Raw genomic sequence first — 27424 nt, forward strand, 5'->3', positions numbered from 1 at the left:
TGAATCTAATTAAAAAAATAAATGGATTCTTTACTAATACAATTCAGTTCATGTATCACCAAATGATATGAGTTACAGTTGAATTTGAAAATCATACTCAGTGCAATGATACATAATTAAAGATTTTGAAGAACAAGGCAACCTTTATTTTCGTCTTGTTAATGAGTCCTAATGCGATCTTCTGAAACTGATGACATTTTTATATATAAATACAATATCTATGAAACAAAGTGAGTGGCACTTGTGAACAAGAAGTGAAGTGGTGAGAGTTATGTTTGTCGGTGGGAATGCAAACTGTTGTCTGTGTTTGAGATGAGAGGTTAGCAGCTCAGTAAAGGAACTGCAGGAGTCGTTTCATCAAGCAACAGGCACTCTTAAGGGAACAAAACGTTAAACTCAGGAAAAGTTCATCTAAACATGAGAAAATGTAAACTTAAATTACCTAGATTTATAAATAAGATAGAGGGTATCTTGTGAGAAGAGTAACTCTAGCAGCTAGATGGCTGCTATATGATAAGAACTGTGTGACTTTTTCAATCAAAAGTAGAAAATAAGAGTAACTTTGTAATGTCAAAACCCACTGATGCATTTTAAATTTACTTTTTAATTAATATACCATTAAATTAACATATATTTTGGCTTGGATTATAAGATTACCAGTAACGGTGCACTGCATGATAATTTCCAGTGAATACATTTGACTTGAGCATTCATAGTTTTCATCCTCTTTCTCTGTACTTTTAGCATTCATTTGCTCAGAGGGTGATGTGCTTGCTGCTTCCTTAGCAGCTCTTCTTTTCTCCACCCTAGCGGCCCACTTCTTCTCTTCTTTCATCAGCATCTTTACACGTTAAAACTGATTAAGTCAGTGTTTGTGTTGCAATTACTTAGTATGTTTTCTTTATTTTTTCACTTAAGATGACACTTAATCTGCCTCAAGAATGATTTAAGATATGAAAAGTTAGGGGAATTGACGGCGAAGGTGGTAGGGTTAGGGTTAGGGTTGATTCTACAATAAAATAAAATAAAAATAAAAAGAAGAATAACCTTGGAGGTCAATCATCACCCTGAAAGCAGATAGTATGAGTCATGTAGTATATGTGTACCAAATTTCAGGTCAATAGGTTAAACGGTTTCCAAGCTACAGGTGATTTAAAATCCTGGAAAGACAAACGAACAGCCACTATAGTATATTATACAGTATATAAAGATAGGGTAGTTATAGTTTGATGTTATTAAGAGTGTTAGTGATTCCTGGAAAATGGGGCAGTTGAACTTTACTTTTAATTGATATTTCAAATTTCTTTATTATTATTGTATTGATTCTGAGGTTCCACACATTACAGATCAGCTAAGGATAAATACTTGTTTACAAAGGTATGAAGTCAAACCTTGTTACAATCAACAATCAGTCAGTGTTTATTTTATAATGCACCCATTATAAGAGAGCAAACATAAGGCTCTTTAATGCAGTGCAAGTTATCAAAGTACAATACAGTGGTAGGTTGTTCAACATATGATTGATAGATAGATAGATAGATAGATAGATAGATAGATAGATAGATAGATAGATAGATAGATAGATAGATAGATAGATAGATAGATAGATAGATAGATAGATAGATAGATAGATACTTTCTTGAACTCAAGAGAAAATTGTAGAATAAAATCAATTCACTCTGTTCTCCAAAGGAAAGAGGTGAAAGAACCTGAGGATGAACAGGCAGAGTTAAACAACGCCATCCAAGAGAATGCTGTTGTTACTGTTAAAGAGGTGGGCTGATTAAAAAAAAAATGCACCCAGAAGAGAGTGGGCAACAACTGTCAAAACAGTTCACAGTCTGAATGATTGAATTTGAACCATTTTCTTCTTGAACCTTTGATTAAAAAGATCCCTTCACAGAAAAAAGGTATGGCAGGCAGTTAAGTTATACAGTTTCCAAGTACATGTTGCATTCTTACTATTATTAATAGAAAGATTGGAATGAATCGTCTCTCATAGATTTAAATTAGAAGCTCCTGCAATGTCTTTGTAATTTGGGAGTCCACATCTAAATACAAAGCACATGGAAAAACCACAAAGACAGTAACTGAGATTGGATTTTACCCCCGAGGATTAAAGGAATCAACACTAACCAATGTGCCACCCTGCAGTGTCAAACACCATAATAATTTAAAATAACTTTATTAAGTCTGCTTAATGTGGATTATGGGAAAGGTCCAAGATCATGACAGCGGCATCCCAGTTACATGGCAATGCCAGCCGTGGACAGGATATTACCTGGCTGTTTATTCTACCTCTTTTGATGCCTTTCATTGTAAGAGCTACTGTGAAAATATTATGTACATTAAATTAACTTTAAAAGTTATTAATTTCTGTGCAAAGGAAAATGTGATAGTCTTACTATGAAATGCAAACTATACACACTAAGATTATTAATAATTCCTTATAGTTATCTTGTTTAAACACTTTAGCTAGTCTGAACTACATTAAAGAAAAATAGTTCAATTTGCACAAACTTTAGCTTTTTTAACAGTAATATGCGTTTTATATGTTAGAGTTTGCTGGATATGCACAATACAAAAATTATCAACAAAAGAGTAATGGTGGACTTTTGAAGCAGAGCCCTATATGCACAGTAATATACGTATAGATATAGATACAGATAGAGCCTTACTCATATATGACCTTTTTTTAATCTTTCCACAATTACATTTTTCTGGACCCTTTTACAAATATCATGAGAACATACCAATATTTACTTGAATTAAATCTTACCCAGTTAGAAACGCTTCCCCTATTGTAATCTTTTGGTAATTTGCTGTTCAGTTATTTTTAGTTAGGGTGGACCGTAAGTCACAAAATTAATTGCCAACCTTCAACATTATCAGATACAGTGTTCTGCTGTTCCATTCAGGATATTAAAACTTCCGCATTAATTAAGTTACAAGCTAAATCGAGTGACCTTTTACATCACTAGATGGCAAAGATTTTCTACAAATTCTTCAGTGAAAACAGAAATCTTTGAGTGAAATAACTAGAGTATATGCCTAATCATTCTCAAACATGTGTAGCTTTTCATTAATATTATATTATGTTTGCCTTATACTGTAGATTATTTCTTGAAATGGTTGCTTTAGGTATTTGTATGGATAAAGCTGTAAAAAAGAAAGAACCACGGTTTATAGAATTGATTCTCAGTACATAGTTCGTAATTTAAAATATTACATCAATTAAAGTTCTATTGCTGTGCATGGCAGATTATATTTTCCAGTATTTATAATATTATTGATACATTTTTCAGCACATGAGGCCTTGCCCATAGAAGTTTTTTAATGTTCTTGTGTGTTTATCTTCCCCCTGCAGTAAATGACGGCGTCTCTAAGCTGGACCTGTCTAGATGACTTTGGGTGGTGGCACACGTCCACTGATAGAGTGGTATTCCACCCAGATCTAGTGTCAGCCTTGTGTCAGTTGATCCCTGAATGATTTCCAGACTAACAGGATAAAGCAGTCATAGAAGATATTATGGTGGATGGTGGGGCCCTTGTCTGGCCAGGGCTCTCCTATAATGGAAGGTTGGAGGGAAAGAGCATATCCAGACTATTACCTCCCCCAGTGCACTAGAGGGCAACCCTCCTGGCATGCAGCAGTGCCACAGGTTTGGAGCATGGAAGCTCCACCCTGCTGAGCCCTTGTTTGCAGCACTTCGGCTCCACCAGGAAAAGCTGCCTAACAGAAGGTCAATAAGCAAATGGAGCATTTCCAGGTGCCTTATTAAAGGAGCCAGGAACCACTGTCCCGAGAGCCAGAGTTGGGTGGGAGAAGATGAAGCTTGCCAGGAATAGTGGCGGAAAAGAGAGAGAAGAAAAAGAGAAAGAAAAACAAAAGGATTTGGTGCTGGACTGTGTTTTGTGTCTTTGTGACTGTGCTGTACTGGTGGGAAGCAGGTGAAAGTGTTTCCCACAGAAAACCAAAGAAAAAATAAAAATGTGCACTTTTACTTGTGTCCTGCGTCTGTCTGTGTTGGGTTTAGGCGGCAGGAGCAAACCCTGCAGGCCACAATATATGGATAGATAATTTATTAAAAATGTATTTTGTATGGCAAATAATGTAAATAGCATGGTAATAATTGTGAGAAACAATAATATAAATAAATCAGTTAATTAAAACAAACTGATTGATATACTGTATGTGTTCGCATGGAGCAAATCAAGAGCTCTGAATGAATCGACTTCTTTACATCATCAATTTAAAAATTGTTTAAGTTGCATGATGTGAAAGTTTTTATACACAGTAAATATTAATTCCAGGATATAACTTAAAACTGTGCATTTCAACATTTTCTTCTTGATTATCGCTCTCTCTTTTTCTCCATATTTTACATTCATAATATTTGATGTGGCAGCAGCTCCAAGAAAGTTAGAAAGAAAAATTGTTACCTATGATTCGAGCAATTTGATTCATATTTTCTCTTAAATAAATCTTCTGGCCTTCATATTTCCTTCCTAACTGAACCCTTACCTCAACTCTAGAAAAACTTATGCATATCTACTATATGTCATTTAAAGAACATAAAAAAGCATTTTCTTGTTGATGTTAGTTGTTTTAGCCTATCTATCTATCTATCTATCTATCTATCTATCTATCTATCTATCTATCTATCTATCTATCTATCTATCTATCTATCTATCTATCTATCTATCTATTGAACGACCTACCACTGTATTATACTTTGATAATTTGTGCTGCATTCAAGGGCCTGATGATTGCTCTCTGTAAGGGATGTAGTATAAAATAAACACTGACTGACTGATTGATTGTAACAAAGTTTGACTTTCTATCTTAGTAAACAAATATCCTAAGCTGATCTGAAATGTGTGGAACCTCAAAAAAATGGAGGAGGTGTTAAGTTGAAAAAAGCATTCTGTGGTGCAGTGATTAGGGCTGCTGCAGTATGGACCTAGTGTCCTAGGTTCAAACCCTGTGGCCAGCTTTTTTTTGAGGAATACGCACGTTCCTGCCATATCATTACGAGTTTTTCTCCTACAACCCAAAAGCAAGTGTTTTAGTCTACCTGCTGATGCCAAATTGGCCTCATATTAAGTGTGAAGCTCTGTGTAATTGTGTCTTGAAACAGACTGTCGTCCCATCTCTGGTGGATTCTTTTCTGGTTCCTATTGATGCCGGAATATTTGTCATTTTTCTTTACAGAATTACGTGTTTTGTAAACGGAAACATTTATAGGTTTTTAAAAACTAAAATAAAATGTGATTACATAATTCTATCACTTATTTTGTGCACATAATTCTGACATGCTTCCATGACATGTCACTGCATTATACATATCTGGGATGATAAAAAGATATATTTCATGCCTGACTTTTTATTAGAATGGAATATAAAATGGATATAAAGGGAATACTGTTATTTCTTTCCATTCTGACAAGAAAGAACTTAAAACAAACACATGACTGAACCACCACAACCCCTGTCCACTCCTGTCTAAAGCTAGTCCATACTTTCTACAGTTGATGTGCATGGTAAACTAGGTAGTTCTGCTGTCTTATGAATCCACTGTCCCAAGTTTGATCCTGCATCTGGCAACAGTCCGTGTGGAGTTTGCACGTTCTCCTAATTCCTGCATGGGTCTTCTCCTGGTAGTGTGCTTTTTTTCTCCACTTCCCCAAAGATATGCAGGTTAAGTCAATTGGCAATTCCAAATTTGCCCTTTGTGTATGAGTGTGTATGCACAAGTGGGTGGGCTATGCAATGAACCTGCATCCTTTTCAAGTATATCTCCTACCTTATGCCCAGTGCTCCTGGGATAGGCTACAGCACCCTTTGATTCAGAACTGGATTAAACAGGTTTTTTAGAATGTAATGTTTCATTATCTTAATTCTGATGTTCAGTACCTCAGATTGCTGTAGAAAATACTCTGAGAAAGACACAAAGTAATTAGTATGGATGTATGGTGTTTTCCAGGTCAGATCGATTGTTCCATGGCAGTAAAAGACCACATAGCCACACATCTTTGAGTTTTATTAGTTCATAAAAAACAGAGGAAAACAATGAAGTAAAAAATGTTCCTGAATTTATAAAGGTTCTTTTCCAAAATAAATTCAAATATCAACATTCTTACTTCATGTCAAAAAGTGGGAGCCCCGAGTATGCATCAGGGAGTCAGTAATAATACAGTTGGAAGCATTTTTGTAAGTTTAAATAAATTCCATGAATAAAATTGTAATGTATTAAAAGACAGCATTTTTAGAATCACAAATCATATTGGGCCAGACAGTAAACCAAAGAATATTTCCTTCTCTTGGATATAAATCTTTTTTTTTTTTTTTCAAAATATTACCAATCACTAATGGTTTACAGGAAGATCTTGGCAATGGAAAATTCACATGAAAGGCATTAGTCCTAATTGTATTCCCAATTTTATGTGAAGCATGAGATTAAAGCACTTTATTATTGATTGTTTCTTTTTTTTAAACAGTGAATCCATTTGCAAATTTTTCCTTGTACACTGCCAAGTAGCCAGCTCCCCACTCTGTACTACGACAGAAACAATGACGTTAATGTTGTTCAGTTTCAGGGGTAGCAGAAGCATTTAATAGTTAACAGTAATGTATGGAAATTTTTTTTTTTTTTACCAAGAACTGCTATTTAGACAGTAATAGGGACAAAAATCAGTATTTGTTATTAGTATTTGTTATCATTTGGATTTACAGCATGTGAGGCCGGCCTGTCAGTTTCAGATGGCAATCCACTGGCAATGTAAATTGGTGCTCACTCTATGGTGGATTTTAAGCTAGCATTTCAGTTCTTTTGGGAAACTGGTGGAACAGACTGGTTAGCACTGGTCATTTCAGATCTAGCATTCTGGGTTCGAAGTTCAGACCTGGTTGGTGTTTGAATGCTTTTAAACATTGTCCTTTTTTGCATGGGTTTTCCTCTTGATATTCTGGTTTCTACCATCATTCCCAGAGATGCACATGTTAGGTTAATTGTGATATTATAAAATGCCCCCTGTGAGTGTGAGTGGGTCCTGTGATGGCTAATGCTACTATTATAATCTCTGGCCACTTGCAACAATGAATTTCATTAAGTGGGATTAATATTTTTTTGTGATTAAATTTTCCTGGAAATCAATCAAGAAACAAGAACAGAAATAGTCAACATAAGTATTTATTTAAATTAAACTTTAAAAATTACTAAAAAGGAAAAAGACAAATATTCCACATCTCTGTCTCCACCTATCCCATACCACCCTAAGCTAGCCTTGCTAAATAAAGTCCCCTTATAAAATAAAGTATCTACAATCATCCAAGCCTGTATAGACCAAGGGGAAGTCCAAGAAAATAAATGGATAAAGTAGACACACAAATAAGTAAACTTCAAAGATTAAGATTGGGATTGTGGTGCCAATTAACGGGTCTCTTAGCAGGCTGCCACTTATCGATAATGTAGGCAGATGATCCACTATTCCATAAACTGGAAAGTCCAACCCTCAATTAAGAAAGGGATAGTGGGGTTACTCACAACTCCTGAAAACCAAGGAAACCTAAGAAGTATAAAATGAAGTAAAATACCTACCACCGATCACAATTATTTCCATTCAGAACCATTTATCAATACAGCAGGCAATAATTTAGCTTAAAAACTGTACCATTTTTTCAGAATGAGCAGCTAGGAAGAATGACATATGGGACTAAACAGTTTAGAAATATCAACAACAATATTTATTTATACAGCACATTTATATACAGGCAATGTAGCAGATGACAAAAAGAAAGTTATCTGAAATATAAAACAAACCAGTACCGGCACACTGCACGATAACGTGCAGTGAATACACTTGACTTATAGTTTTCATACTCTTTCTCTGTATGTTTAGCATTTGTTTGCTCAGAGGTTGATGCGCTTGCTGCTTCATGAGCAGCTCTTGTTTTTTCCACTCTAGCGGCCCACTTCTTCTCTTCTTCTGTCAGCATCTTTTCGCGTTAAGACTGATTAAGTCAGTTTTTGTGTTACAATTATTTAGTAAGTTTTTCTAAATTTTTCACTTAAGTTAGCACTTAAGTGTTCAATCTGCCTCAAGAATAATTTACGATATGAAGAGATAGAGGAAGTGACAGTGAATGTGGTAGCGATGATACCCTTTAGTTACAGTATCTGCCTCAAGAATGATTGGAGATATAGAAAGGTAGGGGAACTGATGGAGAAGGTGGTAGGGATGAGAATGGCACCCATACACATGCACCGCACAGCTGCCCTGCTGACTTATGCGTTGATTCTACAGTAAAATAAAATAAAAATCATCACCCCGAAAGTGGACAGTAGAGGTCACGTAGTATATGTGTACCAAATTTCAGGTCAATAGGTCAAACAGTTTGCGACAGACATATGGACAGCCATGGTAGCGTATTATATAAGAAGATAAGATTAGGCCATAATATTAAAGAATAAGTAACAAAGGCAAAAAGTAAGGTCAGATGGCTGAAAGGACAGAAAAAAACAAACAAAAAAAAAACCGTTAGGCTGGAGAAAAAACGTAACCACTAAAAAGCTCAGTTTTTCTCACTGTTTTTCTTCATTTTCCCGAACTTTTTTATGTATATTTATTTATTTACTTGCTTATCTATCATTTTATGTATATATTTATTTGAAGAGCTTCTGTAAAAAGCAAAATTTCCTTCAGGGACAAATAAAGTTTGTTCTATCTATCTATCTAAAAACTGAACATTCCTATTGATTGGAATATATCAATGGATTAAAAACCTTGCTTTGGGTTTGTTAAACTCCATATGTCTCAAGACATCACGTGATCTGTGGAATCAAACCAGATACGCAAGAAATTGCTACGCTCCCATTTCTCAAGCTCTTTTCATTGCTAGAGACACAATGTCTTTGGCCTACAAGAATCTGGAAGAATGCTTTCCAGCATATTCTGCTACTTGTAGTGAATGAAGGTACAATCTTTAAATTCTGTAAAAAGGCACACATCTAAGCATGATTGCATACTTTCTATTTCCTATTGTGCATACAGATCTGGCATAACTCTATAAATTGTGACTGAAATGTACTATCCACCTCTGTGTGTTCAGAATCAGTTTGAGGCTGATTAGTTGTTGTGCTAATTCTTCCAAGACTATTTCATTTTTCAGGAAAATATAAAATAGCATGACATTCTCAAACCTTCTTTACCCTTAAACTACCGCACCTGGCTATAGTTGGTTCTCAAAGCAATTTGCTAGCACGCCAGACCTGAGTATATTCAACAATGTACATTCGTTGAATGGTGCAACCAGCTATAGTCAGTTACCAATGCAATTTGTCAGCACGCCGGAGCCAAGTATCTTCAGTGACGTATATTCATTGAACGTCACAACTGGCTATAGCTGGTTCCCAGTACAATTTGCCAGCACGCCAGAGCCAATCAGTCAGTGCCATACATTCGTTGAGCGGCCAGCTCATGACCACTGCCGCCCCCTAGCAAATCAGCATCACTGTCTCTGGGATTCAACCGCTGCACTAGACAAGCCTGCAAGCAACAGCACTGCCATTTGTGCGCTTGCGTGCAGCCAGTTCAAGCACAGTTGGCTTGGTGATTTACTGAATGTCATCAATGGTGTCAGTTGCAATTTGTACATATAATAATAGATTGTTGCAGTAGTTTTTTTTATAGTTTTTACAGTTCATTGGCAGTGTGTAAAATTATCAGGGTTGCAGTAATTGTGATGCTCTTTGCATGAAAATATATGTGTTCCATTAAAATTTCACTTTTCTTGGTGAATTGTGACATTTCCTTAAAAAGTGCAGCAAAGAAGTATTTGGCACCCAGGGGTGCATTAAATCCCAAGTATGTGGCGATTTAAGGGTTAATCCACCATATAGTTGGAGGGGTCAGAGTCTGACCTGGAAGTAAGGAAGTATGTGCTTATTTGGGCCCAGTCATGGTCTTGCCCATTCAAACAGAGACAATGTAGAATCATCAGTTAACCTAATGTCTTTCAGGATGGAAGCGTCAAAGAAAAAAAGGAACAGAAAATGCAAACTCCTCACAGACAGACACTGACCAAGATTAGTGTTTCAATCCAGTGGATCTCTGAACCAGCATATTATGTGTTTGAATCACAAACATGTCAAAAAGGGATATGAAGCCTCTTAAAAATCTCACAAAAGGAGGCCAGGACCTTCATCAATTTACCCAGAGAATGCTTCACCCCTGGCAAATTGTGCCTACAACCACTGCTGGCAGGCTGTGTCCTGCACAAGCCTAAAAATGGAGAGCTGGCTTTAAAAGATCAAAACACAATAAAATTCCACAATATACAAAAATGCCTTTCTAAGGAGAAGAACTGTAAAACATCTGGCTAGATGAGACAAGTTCAAACAAAAAATCTTCATCAATAGAGAGTTTACTTATATAAAAGTGGAAAAACACAAAAATGTAGCAAGGGCAAAATAAGGGCAAATAGGATTTGGGTAAAAAGGCCATCCAGAGGAAAACAAGTTCTAATATACAATCCGAATACAACAACCAGGAACAGAAGAAACCAGAAACCAGGACAAATTCAAAGATAAGACAAATCAATGATCCACTATAGGACAAACTCCCCTGCCTCAGATATAAAGGCTGAGGGTGGTCCGGCAGCAGTGATGTCAAGGTGGCCCCACGCCTTAGAGATGCACCCACAAAACACAAGGAATAGAGGAACATTTATGACACTGTACATTAATCATAAATAATAAATAAACATGAAATACTAACATAGACATATGAAAAACAACAATTAGATGAAAAATAAATACAAGCCAGGAAATAAACCCTGGCAGTGTCACAACACAGCAGTGCTAACAATTGCATTACCGTGCCACCCCTCAGAAGATCTGGTAAAACAGCAAAATTGCCTACACATCACCACAAAACAGTTTAAAAGGTAAATTTCAGTAAATAATTATCTTTATTTCTTGAAAGTACTCAGTGGGCACATTTAGATGAAATAATAAACAACAGATGCAATGTACTGTGAGTGTCTAGAATGAAAAACACTGAGCAACAGTGAAGCAGCATGGTGCCACCTCTAATTTTCTGCCATTTTGGCAATAATCCTAAATTCTCAAATTCAGAGGAGTGCCCTGCTTTGATTACATTAGTCTTTCATTTGCACAAAACTTTCTTTGGTTGTCATTTATTCCACTGTAGTTAATTAGGGTTATCTATGCATATAACACAGAAATTATAAGAAACTCTAATTTTTTTTCTTTTTTCATAGATAATGATATGACACTGTCACAAAGACAAAAATGTCTTAAAAATTTATAAATTATAATTATTGATTAGATGAGATGAGATTAGATTAGATTTGATTAGAGTAGATACATTTTATTATTCCAATGGGGAAATTCAGTTGCATACAGCAGCAGAAAATATAAAACACAAGAATACAGACTTGTAGTACAAATAATACAGCCAATCAAACAAACAATAGATAGACTGATTGATAAATAAAGAAATAGATAAAGTTAATTATGGAATACAACAGGTGTAAGCTTTGAACTGCCTGATAGGAGTGAGCAGAAAAGATCCCAGCAGTGCTCCTTAGCACACTGTGGTGGAACGAGCCCGTCGCTAAATGTGCTCCAAGAGAGCACTTCCTGGAGGGGATGGAGGGGATTTTTCATGATGGCATCCAATTTTGCCCCCATCCTCTTTTCCACAACAGTTTCCTGTGTGTCCAGTGTTTGCCCTGTGATGGAGCAGCTTTCTTGATAAGTTTGTTCAAACATTGTGCTTCTTGTTGTGCTTCATTTTTGAAGTACAAAACACAACAACCCTTGGTCCCTAAATTTACTTTAAGTTGATTCAAATGAATGGATGCATGAAAGGTAAATCTGAATTTCACTTATACTTTGTTAATGTGTATTACTTTAAATCTTATTTTTACTTGTAATTTGTCATTCAGTGTTGCATAAGAACTGCATTTTGACAGAGTGGCCTGCATGCCAGGTCAGGATAGGGAAGTTTACAGGGATGTGTTTGATGTCAGAAGCAATCACAATACGACATTAGAAAGCAAAGCAGGATATCCACAGTCCCAGCCCATTCAATTAATATACAATAGAATGTTTGAAAACTAATTAACCCTAAAATAGCTGCACTTGAGCAATGCAAATCACCATTTGAATCTGTGTCAAAAAATTATATAGTATAGTATAACACTGGTGGTTTTGTCAGGCAATTAGTAACTTAATTGTACAGTATATGCTGTGGAATTCAAAAATTAAACTGTGTTCCACTGAGTTATACATCACAACAAAGATAAGACAGGAGAACATATTATAAACCTCATCCTTCCCCCTTAGTACTCTATCAAGTGTTTTCCATGCATTTATTTTTGGCATTGTGGACACTAAGCATTTGTTATAATAGGGTCAAGAGTTCTACAGATTATGAAGTATGTTACTTTATACAATAAAACAGTGCATGTCATTTTGACAAAAAAGCTAATTTTAAAATGTCAGGTGAGGACCTATCTTTTCAGCCAGAAAATTTAAAGATAATTTATGTATTTGTTTTGATTTTCCTTTTTCAACTTTAATGCATTCTGTGTAGTTTTTATTTTTTGTGTACCGTGACACTCAATAAATGTTTTCTGTATAGTTTTGTTTTTTGTGTATTGTGACACTCAATAAAGCATCTATCTATCTATCTATCTATCTATCTATCTATCTATCTATCTATCTATCTATCTAGTGCCTTTCATATCAGTTTCTTTTATAAAGTCAGTCAGTCATTTTCCAACCTGCTATATCCTAACACACTGGTCTGCTGGAGCCAATCCCAGTCAATACAGAGCACAACACAGGAGCAAACCTTTGGCAGGATGCACCCACACCCACACCCACACAGAAAGCACACACTAGGGACAGTTTAGAATTACCAATGCACATAACCTGCATGTCTTTGGACTGTGGGAGGAAACCCACGCGGACACGGGGAGAACATGCAAACTTCACACAGGGATGACCTGGGAAGCGAACCCATGTCTCCTTACTGCGAGGCAGCAGCGCTATCCCTGCACCCCTTTTATGAAGTGCCTTTCCTATCTATCTATCTATCTATCTATCTATCTATCTATCTATCTATCTATCTATCTATCTATCTATCTACTTTTTTTTTGTATAACGCTTCTGCTGCTTCAGAGTTTAAATTTTAGATATCTGTAAATTTTTTGCTGAAAAATGTTACGGTATGTCAGTTTTTTACCATTCAACTTTGATGTTTTGTTTTGTTCCAAATCGTTACTGCTAGGTTTGTTTTGCCATATTTTTTTTAATATTGGCGTCAAGAAAACATGTATTTAGGTATGATTATAGCTGCTTCTTTAGTCTAGAGTTCAAATTTGGCCTAGGCTGTCTTTTGTTTTTTTTATAAAGTATTAGTGTTCTCCCAATGTTCACCATAGTATGAGTTCAATGTGTGTAACTGTTTATTCACTATCGGTAATGTGATGATTCAGCAAGTAATTATTACTCAATTTTATTTATTTTAGTGTCCATTGCAGGTGAGCCCCAAGAACATAATATGATTTTTCCTTGATAAGATATATGATTAATAAAATATTTCTAACATATGACAGAGTTTATTTTCTTTAATTTCATTCCCAGAATAAATAATACATCTAGAACTCAAGCATTTTAATATATATTCCAAGGGTACATGATATTTTTCTTAGTAGTATAAGTCAAAAATGATTGTATAGGATGCACAAAAAAGTCAAAAATTCAAACATGTATCCCTTGCAATTTTCAATTCAAAATACTATAAAATGTGGCACTGTAATGCTGCCATAGTTGCTGAAAGTCCTACTGAGTCCAAGTCCTAATATCTTGAAACACTTTACTGACAGGAATACTTTCATCTCTTTACAAGCAAAAGGCATTTACCTCTCAGCTGCAGGTGTATTTAACCAAGAGTGTATTGTTCACGTTCTTGTTAGCTAAGCCCTGAGAAGCATGAAAGTATGCAAGAAGGCATGACTGATCTTACTTCAAAGGGGCCAATGTGTTGCGTCAAAGAATAACAAAAATCTGTATTCTGAATAAATATTACACAGGTGAATGTAACTAAAAAATCAGCATGTAAGATTAAACAACTAAAGACCTCTAAATCATGTGATTTAAATATGGTCAATATAAAGTAAACCTTAAAAATAGTTGCATCATCGTTTGTCAGAAAAGAAACTTTTTTCTCATCATCCCAATCTTGAGCACCAATTACAACAACAGAAATACTCCTCACTGTAGAGTGATGTTCTTCATAAACAAAGCAGCTTTGGACATTTGATCTGTACTAAATATTTTTAAATCCACATGGGTTACAAAATTTCCTGGACCAAATCAACATGCTGTGAACAGCATCCTTTGTATATAACAGCTACTGCATACAACTAGTATATATTTAAGTAACACAAAGTTTACGCCCAACCTGTTTTTTTAATCCACATTCCCCTTGCTACCAATAAAATGAATTCTAAAAACTGCTTGCTTCACTGTATCTGTCACACTTTTAAATTTTGTTATGATATGAGCAATTCAGAACAACACAAATTATATTTTATTTGCACACCTAACTTCCAAGTTACACAATCAATTAGCTATAATTTCAGAGTAAATTTGGACATTATTGTTTTTTTTATTTATATAGCATATAAACAACTAGAAGTTGACCAAAATGCTTTACATAGAATAAAAGATAAAATAAAAGCCAGATAAAGAATAATTAAAAAGAAAAAGAAAACATTATATATTCATTAACACACATATACCAACACTCAAACATAAATAGCTTATATAAAACTGTGTAAAATAAAATATATACATAAGATGAACACAATGTAAATAATATAAATAGAAAGATTTAATCACTCAAACCTATAAGCTAAAAAGCAAGTGAATATACCGTAGGTGCATTTTTAGCAGAAACTTATAACTATGAAGTGTGGGGGCCGACCTTATTATGAGGAGCACTGCACAATCCCCCCTCAGCTTCTGCCGTGTGTTGGGACAGTAAGCAATAGCTGATCTGAAGACCCCAACTGCCTGGCTGACAACTATGGAACAATAAGGTCAGCTAAGTATGGAGGAGCTGTCCCATGTAGAGCTTTAAAAATGTTAACATTCACCCTGTAACTAACAGGAAGCAAACGAAGAGAGGCCAACACTGGAGCTATTTGATCAGTTTTTTTGCTGTTGGTCAAAACTCTAGGAGCTGCATTCTGCACCATTTGGCATACCCCAACATAGAGGGCATTACAAGAATCCAAACAAGGCATAACAAAAACGTGAATAAGCTTTTGTAGGTCATTAAATGACAAGAACAGTTTGACTTTATTAATTGCCCTGCGGTAGAAAAAACTACATTTATCCCTGAGATTTTTAGTACTTGGCTTTAAGTACCAGAAAAGTGGACCCAATGTGCTAGCAATGTTTCGGGTAACAGTAGGTTGACCAAATAGAATAACAGGAAGTTAAGTGCCATCCAGTGTTTTATATCATCTAAGCAGTTAAAAAGCTTTGTCACAGACTCCATTTCACCCGATTGCATTGGGGAGTAAATTTGGGTATCATCAGTGTAACAATGACATGGGATGTTATACTTTTTTAGTATACAGTAGAACAGAATGGTAACATTAAACAAGACAACTTGGTAGGCACCCAAAATGTTTTCTGTTGTGGAGCTGTCATTCCTGCACCCAGCCACAAGCTGAACATATTATCAGATTTCTTTGACCCTATATTGTAATTTATGGTTTTGGAAAATGAATAAATAATATGTATTGAACATACCACTTTAACAGAAATACTTTCAAAATCATCATGTTCTGTAAAAATCACAAAAACATAAAATCCTTGGTGATGTTACAAAGTAACTGTCATTGCCAGCCTAGGTTATATGCATTTAAATGGTCAAGGAAGGCAGTAAATGTATAATTTTCAGAAATACCTGAAAGTCTAATTGCTACATACAAGAGACTTTCAACCTTTTATGTGTGTTGATTACTTAGTAACAGCATCTTTTCCTAACTAATGAAGAAGCATCCTGCTGCTTTCCTTTTATGTCAGAAAACCTCTGCATTATCTCATCAGAATCCCACAGACCTCACCTCCTGGCATGTAGGAAGTTAATTAATAAATAAAGCAAATGCATTACAAGCTTAGATTTGTAGTATATTATAGTATTTTTGTACATGACTTTTTAAAATGTATCTCTCTGCACAACAATCCATATGTTAAATTATGTTACTCACATCAAAACGGCTCACTTTAATTATTCTGTTCTGACAGAAATTAATGGAAAATGCAAACCATTGGTGTATAGTTACATAAAAAAAAAGTTTGCAATCAGTGAAATTGTGGTGCATTTCACTCTAAGGATGAACTGCAAACATTCACAAATGTTATAAGCATTACATTAAACATTTAGATCATGATTTGTGAGAATTTATAAAGAACCTCTGAAGAAGGCATAGAGAAGGTAAAGTAGGTAAAAAAGTTGTATGAAAGTTATTTCAGACAGTAAAAATATCCATAAGGCTGGAATCGAAATGGGAAAATATATTTTAATAAGATAGGAGTGCTACTAAGTTTATGAAAATTAAATAGTTATATCAGTATGTATTTCAGAAGCATGGACATTAAAAAAGAAGTTAGTATGAACTGAATCAGCAGACATGTTCATGGGTCAAGCATGTCTTGCACACAAGTATGCAAAGATCTAAAGCTTGGACACCTTTCTAGACGCATTCCAAACGCATAGGTCCTGTGAGAAACTCATTAATGAGCAAATAAGGAGGACAGATATTAAGAACAAGATTATTTATTAAGTGATAAAACAGAAAAGGAACAATCAATATTAAAGGCAGAATTCAAGACATCATCCTCCTTGAACTTGCCTTCAGAATCATGATAATGATGATACACCAGCCCTTGAATCATTCCAAAATGGTTCGGAGAAATTTGAGACATTTAAATCGGAGAATGAAATAAGAATTTGTCAATTTAATTCATTGTGTATTTAGTGTATATCTTCACTAAGTACAGTAATTTCAGTTTCAGAGTTTCCAAAACTCCAAAACTACTCATATCAACATTATATTTGTCAACTTAGCATTTTGAAAGAACCACAGTTCAGTCAATAGTGTAACAACTGGTTGTTGAGTATTGAAGTTCTCGGAGCTGAACTTTGCTGCGCACTTCCCCCAAGCTATCGGCTAGCGGAATGCCAGCACCATACACTCAGCTGTACCTAGCTCATTAAGTAGGCGAACACTCGTGTCCCATACACCGCACGACCCCGAGTGTCTCCGTAAATAATTGCATAGATGGAATATCTAGCAAGACACAGCTCTGTCCTTTATTACCTCTTTAATAGAGCAGAGAGTCAAAAACAAAGCTTAATACATGCAAGGCCATAGCCAAAGTCATTCATCAACACATCTTTCTCCATAATGGTAACTGTTACACTTTTTATATACCTGGGCTGCAAATGACCCAAGCTCACCCAACTAACTGAAACATAAACACATATAACATTTATAGTGCAAAAGAAATCGACTGCCTTGCTTAATTAACACAAAAAGTAAACTCTAACGAAATACCCATAATGCACCATGCTGTTAACGCTGACTACCGGGTCATTACAATATGAACTTCTTTGTATGAAAAAAAAATCAGTCTTACAAAAACAAATATGCCTAATTAATACAAAAATAAATGTTTCGTTCAAACCAATCAATCACAAAAATGTTTTTATTTTTACATGCACTTTAATGTTCTTGTTCTGATTTCAGCTGTTAAGACAGCTCAGTCAGTTTCCACAGTGCATGGTTTCTATCCTGGTATTTTTTATATAGGAGTCGGCATGTTCTTCCCTAGTTTGCATGGGTTTTTCATTAGGAATTCTGGAATTCCTTCCACAACCCAAATATAATAGGTTAACGGACAGCCCTTAACTGTGACTAATTGTGACTGGCACCTAGTCTTTGGTTTGTTCCTGCCATAAACACAACACTTTGAGCTCCACTTACTTTCAGCTGGATTGAGTGGGTCTGAAATGGTTGAATGGAGGGACAGAAGTTTGTTTTTTTGCCGTAACTGATACACAGAATATATTATTTTATGGCAGGGGACTATTTTGATTCTAATTTTATGTTCATGAAAGTCAGGTCCTACACAGGTATATTCAACACTAGACTTTCTTTCACATATATATTTTTCAGTGTCCTTGAGTGTTTAGAAAGGTGTCTAAAAATAAATAAAATGTATTATTATTATTATTATATACATATATCCCTATATAGAAGGGGTGAAAATACTGCTAAATGTTCTCAACCAGCATTTTTGTGGTCTGTATCATGAGGAACCAATGCCGAACTTTGAATCATCGGATACAAAGCATAAGCCAACACTGGATGGGGCACTAACCTTATTGCAAGTTATATGCACAAACACATCCATACTTACTAAGAGCAGGGTTATCTAGAGTCTCCAGTTAATCCAAAAACTCCTTTGTGATATGAGAGAAGAAACAGAGCAAACAGAAATCATGCAAACACAACTTGGATTGGCATTTATCTGCAGGAATTTGGAGACAGAAATGTTCAGCACTGCACTATAGTGATGTTTAGCAGGCAATGATTACAGAAATTATAATTTTATCAATATAGTTTGGGTTAGAGGAACTGCCTAAGGTTACAAAGCTCACATGATCCATAAGGTTATTGTTCTTGAACAATTTCTTTATTTGCATTATCAACAAAAGCTTTACGTCTCATTATTATTATTTTAGTCTCATCTATTGTAACTAATTATCACTGGATTAAGTGGTTTCAGCAAATTGCAGGATTTATGGAAATATGCTATCATATTCTATGATGCCTTGGGAAATCCCGCTGTGGAAATCTAGGCCAGCTGAAGTTTTTCTTGGAATACTTATCTGCTCTGAGCATTTTGGTGAAAACTAAAAAAATATGTCACTGCAGAAAAACTAAAAACAGGAAAATGCAGTGTCCTGATCTTATGAGCTTAAAGGAAAACTGTAATAAATGTATTGTCAGGGTTACAGTTTGTGAATCCTACATAATGGTGCTCAACTGATAATGAATCCTCATTGCATTGGGTTTATTACTTTACCTACTTTTTTATTTGCTAACTAAAAGGTCTTTGGGATTTATACATTTGTAATACAAATAAGAAGTTGTGCATTATTTTTTAATGACCCATTATCTGCAATAAACTTAAACATGTCTGTGGCTGTTTCCCCTGTGACCTGCAGTTATAATAAGGTCACATTATCTCCTGCATATCATCAAGGCTGACTAAAGGAGGTTGCCATCATGAAGGGCAACCACCCAAAAAATTCTTCCTCTAATGACCCCAACATTTCGGGGTAACTGGACAACTTGGGGGAGCTCAGAAAATGGCCTTTAAACTGGTAAGGAATGTTTGTGGCTGTGTTTGGCTTTTTTTAAGAATTTGCATACAAGTTGATTAAATACATCCAAATTTGACTTAGAAGAATGTTTTGTCCGAGGAAGGTTAATCCAATTAAAATAACTGTATGTGTCATGTTCTAGTAAATCAATATAGGAACAGATTTCTGTTAAGTTTATAGTAAGTATAATTATACTATTCTCTTCCTCAGAGATCAAGATGAACATTCATGACAACTTGATACATCCATATGAGAATTTGAAAGACAATACCCAAAGTGAAGAAACCAGACACAAACATGTTAAAGACACAGAATATCCACATATCACTCTAATATTGCATGTTTGAAATCAAAATTATATGAAAAGTGGTTACTTTAAATAATGTACTGTACATTTGTTAATGAAATGTGTTCATCCCATGGTTACTTATCACTACCCCGATATAACTTTCTAAAAAAATTCTATTTTCAAATATTTGTCTTTGGGATCTCAGTTAATAAACTCCAAGGGTGGTCACACAATGTATCAAGTACTAACTGACAGATGCCTTGAATAATATGATAATATACGAGGTGAGACACAAAAACAACCGGACTGGGCTTGGGGCTTTCCTGGAAAACCGTCCTGAGGTTGGCCGAACTTGAATCATTGAACTATACCCCCTCCTACACGCCCTCTCAAACTGCCATCAAGCTACGTATATTCTGTAAACAGCACAGTCAGTATCTGCACAACAATCGCTACACAAATTACTGCCATACTGTCGAGTGAAAAAATCAAACAGCGAATCAACATCAAATTTCTCACGAAATTGAAAAAAAAACGGCCACAGAAACTTATGAAGTGATAAAAACAGTGTACGGTGATAAGAGTTTGTCTCATACACAAGTTTTTGAGTGGCATAAACGTTTCAAGGAAGGATAAGAAAATTTGGAAGATGTTCAACGCCCATGTCGAAAGGGAGGTGGGTGCTTCACCAAAACAATGCTCCCGCGCACAATGCAGTTTTTGACTGACAGAAGCAGTCCTGCCCTCGATCATCCACCATATTTAGCTCCCTGTGATTTTTACTTGCTCCCGAAAATCAAATGTGACCTGAAGGGAACACATTTTTCTTCAATGGATGAAGTGAAAAAAGAAATGGCAAGCCTATTGAAGAGCTTCAAGGAAGAAAACTTCCAGCACTATTTCAATCAATGGAAAATAGGTATGGAGCGGTGTACAGATCATGAGGGGCAGTATATAGAAGGTGACAATGTTTAGAATGTTTTAATTCATCAATACATTTTTTTTTTACCAATCTGGTTATTTTTGCATCTTACCTCATATATATATATGATATATTTTTCACACTGTGTTCACCTTCTTATCGTCTATTACATATTTATTGAGCCATGAGACTGTCCACTGACATAAACTTAGTGGACACTTTATTAGGTACATATGTTCATTAATGTAATTAATTTGATGCTCTAAGCAGTCTCTCATATTGCTGCAACTCAATTTATATTGCTTGCAAACTCAGTCAGGAGATACATTTGTTGTCTGACCAAACATAATGGTGGCCGAGACACACGAATGTGGTATGTTTGTTGGTGTCAGATATGGTGATTCCAGCAGTTCAGAAACAGTTGTGGGCTAGTATGTTCATGCCATTCAGTCTGTAGACTTTACAGAGAATAGCAAAATAAGCACAGACAAAAAACGAGCTGCGATTCTGTGGGGAAAACACCTGGATAATGAGGAGAAATATAAGCTCTTTCAAGCTAATGGAAAGGTGAAAAATATTCAAGTAAAAGTTCTTTACAACAGTAAATGCAGAACGGCGTTCAGGAATGTTTTACACATCAGACCTTGAAATGGAGAGAAAACAGAAGCAGAAGAAAACGTTAGTTTCCACTCCTGTCAGCTAAGAGCAGCAAACTAAGGTTGGAGTGTGCAAAACATCAACAAAACTAAAGGGCTGAGGATTTAAAAATTGGTCTAGTCTGATCTGAAAATTCACAATGTTTACTAAAATATGCAGATGGGTAAGAATTTGCCATAAACATTATTTCTTGGCTCATGTTTGACCATTTAATACCAACTAGCTGTGCTACTCATCTAAGACGAGTAGAAAGCTAAGTAGTCAACCCAGATCTTAGAGTTAACATTTGCAGTGCATCATGCAATGCATATGTCTGTGTTATAAGCTGTTTGGTATGGAATTCATAAAACAGTGTCAAGGTTTGTAATGGAAATGGAGATAACCATTCATGACAACTTGATACATACATTTGAGGACACGAAAGAGAATACCCCAAAGCCTTCTACTGGAATGACAAATGCAATTCATTTTATTTCTAAAAATGATGCACAATCCTTTGAAATGACAGAGACAAATAATAATCTGACGGACATACAACAGACACAGACATCTATCCTTTCATTAAGGTGTATTGATTGTCATTTGAATGCCAAAGTCTAGCTAAGCAATCTATATATAATTAAAATGACATCCTAATGTTGCTTATCTAGGTATTCCATATCTGATAACTAGCTTCCAAAAAACTCCTTTTTTCCATGAGATCATGAAAAGAGCACACTTTGCATCCTGTTATGGCCACGGACTACCCTTTTCAAGCAGATATTTTCAACATGGCAATATGCAGTGCCACAAACCAATTATTATCTCACATAACAGTGCTTTACTCCGACAGCAAGCAAAATCTTTTTATCTCAACCCAAATGAGCACTTTCGGGAAAATTTGGAACCAAAGGTTTGAGGAATTAATGTGCGGCCTAATGCTATGTAGTCAGCCTAATGGGCAAAACCCATAAGGAATGTTGCCTTGTTCCGTCTACAAATGAAAAATTCAGGTTGTTCTAGACAGGTTTACTGTATATAATACTAAATAAAGAGGCCAATAAGTGTGTTTATCTGCCAAAACCATGTATACAACAAAAGGTGTAAGTAATCTTCAGATTGGTAGTTTTTGTTACAATAAACATGTACACTAGTTTGTTTTGCATCTTTCTCTAACTAAATTCTGCCCTTGTCCCACAGATCACATCCCCAAAATTATAATTTTTTGAAAATATTTGCTTATACTGTAGTTTCTTGATTCTCTAAAGACATAAATGCAAAAAAACCAATTTAATGTATACTTATTAAGTATGCTTCCACTTAAAAGGCTGTCACATCTTATAATAATTAAAATGAAAGGGTAGTGATGAGACAAAATTTGCTAATTAATTCAATATCTCACCACAAAGCTAAAAATAGTAAAGGGAGCCACGACAGCAAATAATAAAAGGTTAGCAACTGTGAGCAAGAAAAAAACAAATGGCACTTTCATAGTGAATTTCCGAGAGTTTTCCAACCCTGGTTCCATTCAATGAAAATTTATGTAATGGAAGAAGTGGGGTTCATAACTAATAATGGGCGTATGTTATCAGGCCATTAACTAGTAACCTACTGTTGTTCTTTTTAATTTAGGTGGAAAAATAACACTTAACGCCTGAGTCATGGTATTTTACACTTTAAAAAATTGTGTCCATCTGTGCCCTAATTTTTTCCCTACCTTGGCCTAATTGGTTGCAGATGTGTGACAGGAATGCGCCTCACTGTTAAATTAGATGACTTCAAAGCCGCCTGATGAATAAAGAAATGCATGCAGGCCACATTATTAATTAAGGCAAACACCGGGGCATCTGGCTATTGAAAATACAGCTGATTTCTAGTTACAGGACCCCAAACCAAAGTACTTTAGCAATGGCAAAGTTGAAGGACAAGCACAAGCTGTAAAAAGAATATAACAGCTTTGGTGCTATTAAAGCCAGGAAATTACCTTTCGTTACAGTTATATTTGTTATGCCTCTTTTACAGTAAACTGTTTTTGCCTTGTTTTATCCCCAGACCATATGTATCATGAGAAGGAATCTGCTTTCCAAAAAGATAGTTTGTCTTCACAGCCAAAAGATTATAATTTGTAAAATATTAAAATAAATAATACATATTTTACATTTTGAAAGGTTTAAATAGTAATAGGCTGTTGTACCGTGTTAGCCATTACAAATGTAGTGAGAAGTCAAGCAAAATGACACCTTTTATTGGCTAACTAAAAAGATTACAATATGCAAGCTCTCAGGGCAACTCTGGCCCCTTCTTCAGGCAAGATGTAATACAGAATTCCCAGTCTTGTATAAAGTACCCAACAGAAATGCCTGAGTACAAGTACAGAAGCCTTTCTGAAAAGTGCAAGTAGCTGCTGAGAAAACTACTCAAAAAGTTTTAAACTTTCTGATATAAATTCTATTTAAAAATCAAAAATACAAATAAATGTAGGGTCTCTCCCTGTTTTATATACAGTGGAAAAATACAGTTCTTATAAATGTAACATAATTGAGGCTAACTTCTTTTTGTATGTGAGACAAGTAATTGTAACTTGAATTAATGACATGCAGCGTGAGTGGAAATATCAATAATTTTATCCTAATTCAGTGGGGCAGGTGCTGATAGGGGAGATGAAAACAGGCTTCCACTTTTTAAGACAGAGCTAATCTGTTCCTGAAAACCCCTTTCGTTTCATTATCCAATCACCTAATTACTATTCATTTAGATGGAAAACATTTTTAAGTATCCTCTGGCACCAAAAATTCCCTCCATTTTTGTTCAAATGACACCCAGCTACATGACAATAGACAGAATTGGTTTAACGGTAATAGTCATCAAAACAGACTTTAATAAGACATTGTTTTTCATTAAATAGCACTTAATAAAGTATTTTGTCCAGACTTAATCACTTGTGGTTTCACATTCAAAGGAGTGGCTTTTCAATTTTTCTTGTACTTTTCTAAATGGTTCAGTATCTGTTTTGGAGCCTGATACCCAGGATAATGCAATAGAGTCCAGCTGCAGTCACGACAGTTTTAGGCCTCTGACAGATTCAACGAACTGAGAAACTCTGAGGCCCATCAGATTACGCCCCTGTCAGCTGCTTCTCTTTTAACTCCACCCTCTTTCCACTGCCCCTCCCCCATGTTTGTGGTACACTTTAGTGCCAATTGTACCATTATAGTAATGGTGGCAAACTGAATGTGTGTGCAAAAAAAATTTGTTCTAAGTAATAAAAAGCTCCAAAAGGATAAACTGTCGTGCTAATGTAATAAACTTCTCTTCGTACTTGCAAGCACCCAATGGGTACGCAAAGCTAGCAGAGAAGGTCTTAGCTGGGTGACTCAAACTACTACTTTATGCCTCTTCGTGCTTCTGAGGGCGAGTGCATCATTCCTCTGGAGTATAAACTCCGCCCTAATTAATGCATCATTAATATAAATATTTAAATTTTGTACACCAGTAATAATACAGTACTAATGATATTGATATATTAGCTGTCGTCCATGGATCCGCCCACATAGTACTGAAACAGGACAAACTTTAAAAATTAATTAAAAAAAAAATGCAATTCTGGCCAGTCAGAAGGCAGGCATGTTCCAACGTCAAAAGTTGGCACTGTATCTGATCGTGAAGGGTGGGTGTCCCACGCGTGGTGGGAAAAGCACGTGGTCGTGATATCTCTGCCAATCAGCATCTACCCTCGAAAACACACGTAGCTCTGATCTCTCTGTCTCAAAAATGTTAAATGTTACTTCTTAACAATATGTAGATGATAATGTCCATTTGACAAACTGGTATCACTAGCTAAGCGGAGGTAAAGTACACTCCAACACATGGCGAGAGGTAGAGCAACTCAAACGGAGGCTGGCGCGTGAGTGAGGAGGGCCCCACCCTCCATCCCCTGGGCCCACAGCCTCTCTCTCGGATTCACGCAAGTTGATCGGTACCGCAAGTGAACTATGATACTTAGCACAATGTTAGAAGCTGCAAAATGAACTGGAATGTTCAAGCAAACTAGCGATCTATATCCGTTAAGTAGTTTTCTCATGAAAAATGGACAGACGGACAGACAGTTGATTTTATATATATGGCAGGATGCCTGTGAACTGAAATGAGGAAGAGTATACAGAATAGTACCTTCCTTGAGGTGCTAGTTGGCAGTCCCCCAGGTTGCAGTAGTGCCATGGTTTCCCATTGGACACCATGGGATTTAGAGTTCAGGACAGCCCTGTTGGGTTCTGTGGGTGTCTCCAGTGGGAGATGCAGAGCCATACTGCATACAGATAATGCTTATGGGCAACCTGAAGTTCTCCCAAGTGCAGCATAAAAGGGACTGCCTCACTTCATTCGAGAAGCCAGAGGATAAAGCTTGCCAGAGAAGGAGTGAAGATGGACTGAGAGGAAAAAGAAAATAAGTGCTGTGTGCTTTAATATCTGTGCTGCTTGGTTCTTTATTGTACTGTGCATTGGTGGGAAATGGTTGGAAAATGTTTCCCACATCAAAATAAAAATGTGTGTGTTGTTAGATTTGCGTCTGGTGTCAGGTTTGGGAAGCTAGTTTCCCCCCTGGTGGGCATTTTATGGCAATGTTGAATAATGCCTTTTCTTCTCCTTCCTCTGCAGGACAGAAGATCCATCTCCAACTCTGACATCACTTCCGTTATACACTCTAATGGACCTGCCTTTTCCTGCCTGGACCCCATATAAGCCTCTCCTACATCTTATCATGCCAGCCTGAGCTTGGACTCCTGTCTACAAAGACATTTCACTTGTCAAAATCAATTTTTTGATTTTCTAAAAAAATATATGGGAATAATGAAAGTGTCCCAACCCTTTGTGACTTATCTTTGTATTTCTTAAAACATATATATGCATGCAATTCCAGAAAAAACACTTTTTTCAAATATAGGTACATGCGTAAACATCAGTCATGTGCATTCTACAACCCCAACACAACCTTTTTCAGTAATGCATAAAATGCAGCATCAGTAATTTTTCTGCTGTTCTTATCACACAAGAATAAACCAAATGAATGCATTGTTAAATAAATAAAATAAAGAAATACATTTATTTAATTCACATTACTTACCAGCCTTCTCTTTTCCTGATATGATAGACATATTCTGTAAAAGGAAACATAAATTTAAGTAAATATCACTTTCATCATAGAGTTACACAGATATTATTACAATTAAAACCACACTCTAAAGTGAAAATATAGTATAGCAGCAATTCTTGATTTGGAAACATTTGTTTTCATTGAAGTATAAATGTCATTCAAATCATATTCTGAAATTATTAACTTTTAAAAATATTCTTTTAATAACTTTCAAAAATTACTTTGCAGCCACACATTTTTTTGAGGTTTGTGACATGCTGATCTTTTCTGTTACATTGTCTCATATCATAAAGAATTCAAGACTGTGAAGCAGAAAATGCTTTCCATATTTCAATTTTGTCATGCTTCATAATATGGTTGATCAGTGATGTGCTGACATCCTTTCTAGCGTTGGCTTTCAACTTGCAAGTAATGATGCTAGGATGGAAACTGGCTGCCTCATTAGTACAGAATGAATTAAGCAACTTTAAAATGGATGGATACAGGATGTGGTTAATATTTGCAATATTCATTCTAGTCAGTTCCCAAATACTTTTTCAACCAATCTTGTTTTTTTGCAGATAGTTATTTCATATTGGCACAAGTAAATAACTAATTTGGAAAACTGTAAGAAAGGATATCTAATGCCCTGATATGAATCAGAATAAATAATGCAATTTTCCCTCAAATAGGATTGGTAAGTTAAGAACTTTTATTGTGTTCTCTTCCCTTATATATTCTTTAGCTTTATCACTAACCATACATTTTTTACAAACTTGTTTCACCACACAATGTGTTTCACTTTTTCTAGTGAACAGCATGATGACCACACAACAATTTGGAAAGACCAGTACACCCTTTCTTTATCATCTATTTCTAGCTTCTCCTGAGGAATACCCAGATACTCTCAGGTCAGCCAAGAGGCAGAATCCATCCAGCT

The 27424-nt window shown here is 35.7% G+C and overlaps 1 protein-coding gene across 1 annotated transcript in view; it reads right to left on the minus strand.

The window, feature by feature from the left end:
* The window catches only part of LOC120527467 (rho GTPase-activating protein 7-like), a 349930-nt gene that overhangs the window by 78714 nt on the left and 243792 nt on the right, over nucleotides 1-27424 (minus strand). The window contains exon 5 of the mRNA XM_039750907.1: nucleotides 26476-26509. Coding sequence (XP_039606841.1) covers nucleotides 26476-26509 — 34 coding nt within the window. The remainder of the gene's footprint in view (nucleotides 1-26475; nucleotides 26510-27424) is intronic.

The sequence above is a fragment of the Polypterus senegalus genome, chromosome 4 (assembly GCF_016835505.1).
Source record: "Polypterus senegalus isolate Bchr_013 chromosome 4, ASM1683550v1, whole genome shotgun sequence".
Lineage (NCBI taxonomy): Eukaryota > Metazoa > Chordata > Cladistia > Polypteriformes > Polypteridae > Polypterus > Polypterus senegalus.